General features: G+C 37.2%; 1 protein-coding gene across 1 annotated transcript in view; it reads right to left on the bottom strand.

Moving 5' to 3' along the window:
* The window catches only part of Dock11 (dedicator of cytokinesis 11), a 189,016-nt gene that overhangs the window by 137,696 nt on the left and 47,061 nt on the right, over positions 1-4,259 (bottom strand). The window contains exons 2-3 of the mRNA XM_021188185.2: positions 675-791; positions 501-590 (exon numbers count right to left, since the gene is read on the bottom strand). Coding sequence (XP_021043844.1) covers positions 501-590; positions 675-791 — 207 coding nt within the window. The remainder of the gene's footprint in view (positions 1-500; positions 591-674; positions 792-4,259) is intronic.

Genomic DNA, 4,259 nt, shown 5'->3' with positions numbered 1-4,259 from the left:
AGAGAGAGAGAGAGAGAGAGAGAGAGAGAGAGAGAAAGTTTGGAGCTAAGACAAAAGGATGGTCCAGAGGCTGCCCCACCCGGGAATCCATCCCATAATCAGCCACCAAGTGCAGACACCATTGCATATGCCAGCAAGATTTTGCTGAAAGGACCCTGATATAGCTGTCTCGTGTGCCTGGCAAATACAGAAGTGGATGCTCACAGTCAGCTATTGGATGGAACACAGGGCCCCCAATGGAGGAGCTAGAAAAAGTACCCTTCGGTGTATATATATGTACCAAAATCATATAGCAGGTGGCTAGAGAGATGACTTGACAGTTAGGAGCATGTATTGCTATTGCAGAAGATGTAGGTTTTTGTCTTAGAATCAATATCAAGTGGTTTACAACTGCCTGTAACTCTAGTTACACACACACACACACACACACACACACACACACACATAAAAAAATTTTAAAAAATGGAAAAAAAAGGTTCTTTGGTTATTGAGCCCCTTACCTCTTTGACAAATAAGCTCTGGGCCCTCTTTTCAGCATCTTCTGGTACAGTAGACTGCACTGTTCTGCGCTGACGACCAATCACTGAAATCTAGAAATCACATCACACTCTTATTCTAAGAACTGGCTTGGAAAATAAAATGTTTATTCCTTTGAAAAGCACATGTGCACTCACAGATATGTCTTCCATGGGGAACATAAGCAGATCTCTGAGGGGATCGCTGTAGATCTGGGTTTTCCGTTGGGTGATAACATTTTCATAGTCCAGGGGTTCAACTAACTTGGCCTTTTCCTTTGTAAGAGACAAAAAAATGTTACTGTCAGACTCCCAGAAGAGGAAAATTCCATTCTATGTAGTGAAGGTTCACTATTTCACAAAATGGGAATTGATCCAGCGGTATTGGCTCATGTCTTTAATCCCTGCACTCCAGAGGCAGAGGCAGAGGCAGAGGCAGAGGCAGAGGCAGAGGCAGACAGATCTCTGTGAGTTCAAGGCCAGCCTGGTCTACAGAGTGAGTTCCAGGACAGTCAGGGCTACACAGAGAAACCCTGTTTCAAAAACAAATAAAAACGCAAAAAGGGGGGGTGTTAAACTAATAAGAACATAAAGCTGCTTTAATAAGAGAAACCTTTTCCATATATATGTATGCATCTAGCCATATATCAAACACATGTGAACACCAAGCGCATGAACCTGACAAACCCCTCCTTGCTGTAGATAAGAATTTTTTAAAAAGCAGTACCACATTGTTTATATCTTCCAAAAAATTCCCTGAATTTTAAGTGAAACAAAAACAGTATATTTAAAATCCTATGAGAGATTTAGTGAATGTGCTCTATTTGCTGGGTAACTAAAGTGGAGAAAATATGAACATTCATGTGTCCTCCCTGTGCCAAATACACAACAAAGACTGTATTATAATTCCAGCTTTGCTATGGAAAGCATATGTCCTGGAGATGCTTAATTCTGCCGACATGGCATGAAGCGTGAGGTTTCAGGAGGTTTACAAACTCTGTAGACTCCTGTTGGACAGTTAAGTGAGCTGACCATTGATAGAAGGGCCCCAGCCTAAGGGGCATGTTATAAGGAACAGGGCCAATAAAGATGAGAAATCAAAAGATGTTATGGGAAGAGGAGTAATACTACTAATAATGATAGCATCAAATGGGTTCTTTTAAAGTACTGTATTTACTACTTATTCATGCATATAAGGTGTTTTGATGAAGTCCACACCCATTCTCTCCTTTCCAATTCTTCTCCCATCTCCCCGACTTCATCTCTTAACTTCTTGTTTAAAATTCCACTGAGTCCACTTAGTACTGCCTAGTATGTGCATGGGTGGGGGACCATCTTCTAAAAGCATGAAATGGCTTCTCAGGGCCTATGTCTCTGAAAATAAAAAAAAAAAAAACAACTCTCCCTTGCTCAGCAGCCATCAACTTTGCTAAGTACTTTCTGTATATGTTCCAATGCAATGCTCTAACAACCTATGAACTAGGCATAGTCATTTGTCCCATATTAGAGTTGAGGAAGTGGACTTAACTAAGATTAAATCAATCTTCAGAGTCAAAAGTCAACCCTAGGCCTGTGCCTGTAAAAGACTAATTCTTTTTCTCTCATGCAGTCTCTCCCCCACTCAGAAATACAAAAGGATATTAATATGCAAGAACTTGAATGTGGATTATTCCACTACGTACCTGCCTATCATTTTCTTTCACTGAACATACCATAATCTATTTTTACTTCTCTGACTATTCAAAGACAGGGAGCCTCCTACAATAGAAGACCTAAACCTGTGAATCAAATTTCATCTCTATGATTAGTAAAGGGAGAAACCTTTCCCTTCCAGCAAGATTTAGTTATGAAGTGCTAGCATCAGAAACCAAGGAAAAACTGTAATTTGTTCACTGCGCATGGTAAACATCCAAGCATTCATCATATAATGAGCTTTGAGATATTCAGACTCACTTAGAACTATGCCTTGACATGCTATTTTAACTAATTACATGTTAGTTGTTTAAACAGTATTTGTTAATAATTTCTACTAAGGATGTTTTATTTAAATGAAATTATTTAACTTGTATTAATAGAAACTGAATACAGATTTAAAATGTAGTAAATTAAAGCTAGATAGTTGGCTCAGTGGTGAACAGTATTTGTTCTTGCAAAGGACCCAGCACATTCATAGATGCTCACCAGTTCTTCAGGCACCAGACTTCATGTGATACAAAACACTTATATAAAAAAATAATAAAATAAATCTAAAAATATTAAAGATAGATTAAATCTTCACCACAAAGAAATGACATTTGAAGAGATAAATATGATTAACATGGTTTAAACACATATATACATTTTTAAATATTACATGTACCCATTAGTATGTACAATTTCTATGGTTTTGTGTGTGAGCTGGGTGTGATGGTGCATGCCTTTAATCCCAGAACTCAGAAGGCAAAATTAGGCAGAATTCTGGGTTCAAGGCCAGCCTGATCTGCAGAGTGAATTCCAGGTTACTCCAGGCTATATACTAAGACCCTGGGGGGAAAAAAGCTGAAAAGGAAGTTTGCGATATATATGTCAATGACAGAGCATTTGCCTACTATGTAAATGGCCCTCGATTCAATCCTTAATTACTACAAAACTAATTAAAATAAGATATATTAAAACTAGTCCAAATTCAATGTGTAACCTGTTGAATTAACATCTATTAACTTCTCTGTATAGTAATTTCATACACACCTGCTTCAAGCAACTTATTAGCAAAATGACAAAAAAAAAACTTTTGGCTTTTTCATGTCATGTTAATATAAAAAAACCCTATGACAAAAATGAATCATGTGTTTAGATGTAAACTATATGCCTTGTAGAAATGAAAGCAACAGGTTCCCTCCACTTTAAAGGACACTTTTAAAAAAGGGTTTTACTTTTCATTTCAAACTGATTCAACCTAAGGTTCTGAGTTGTCATTTCTATTTCCTCTGTCACGAGATGCAGGATATTAGGAAAATTAGAGTAACTATTCTGAGAACCACAATGCTTACCCCAACATAATGGTTCTCAATTTGGGGATTGCATCCCCTTTGGGATATTTACATTATAATTCACAAAAGTAGCAAAGTTATAGTTATGAAGTAGCAACAAAGATAATTTTAGGGCTGAGTGTCACCAGAACATGAGGAACTGTATTAAAGGGCTGCAGCGTTAGGAAGGTTGAGAACCAGTGCTCTAACAGACTAGGCCTTTGAGAAAAAAAAAAAAAGGAGAGGCAACTGAAACCCTATATTTCCCTTTCCAGTGGGATTAAGTCATCAGAGGGAAGGAAAAGTTTGGATTTATGGGTTGAATAATAGTTCTCCCCAGCAATCATAACCTTTATTGAGTTTGATTTTTATTTTTTTCAATCATTCTATCATTAGACTTCTATGGTTACCAAAGAAAAACGTCTAACTACACTTACAGACTTTTCATGGGGGTGGGTTTCATCAAAACACATTGTATATATGTATGGATATTCATAAAATATTTTCAATTAAATATTTTTAAAAAATGAAAGCTGAGTAGGCCCTTAATCCCAGCAGTAGTAAGGGAGAGGCAAATGGATCTCTGAGTTTGAGGCCAGCCTGGTCCATCATGAGTTCCAGGCCAGCCAGGGCTCCTGTCTCAAAAAAAAAAAAAAAAAAAAAAAAAAAAAAAAAAAAAAAGGAAAAAAAAGAAGAGGAAAAGAAAGAAAAAGAAACAAAAGAAGGAAAGGAAAGA

Source organism: Mus pahari, chromosome X, assembly GCF_900095145.1.
Source record: "Mus pahari chromosome X, PAHARI_EIJ_v1.1, whole genome shotgun sequence".
NCBI classification, from domain to species: Eukaryota; Metazoa; Chordata; class Mammalia; order Rodentia; family Muridae; genus Mus; species Mus pahari.
The sequence above is the reverse complement of the archived record's forward strand: the minus strand, read 5'-3'. Positions and strand labels throughout refer to the sequence as shown.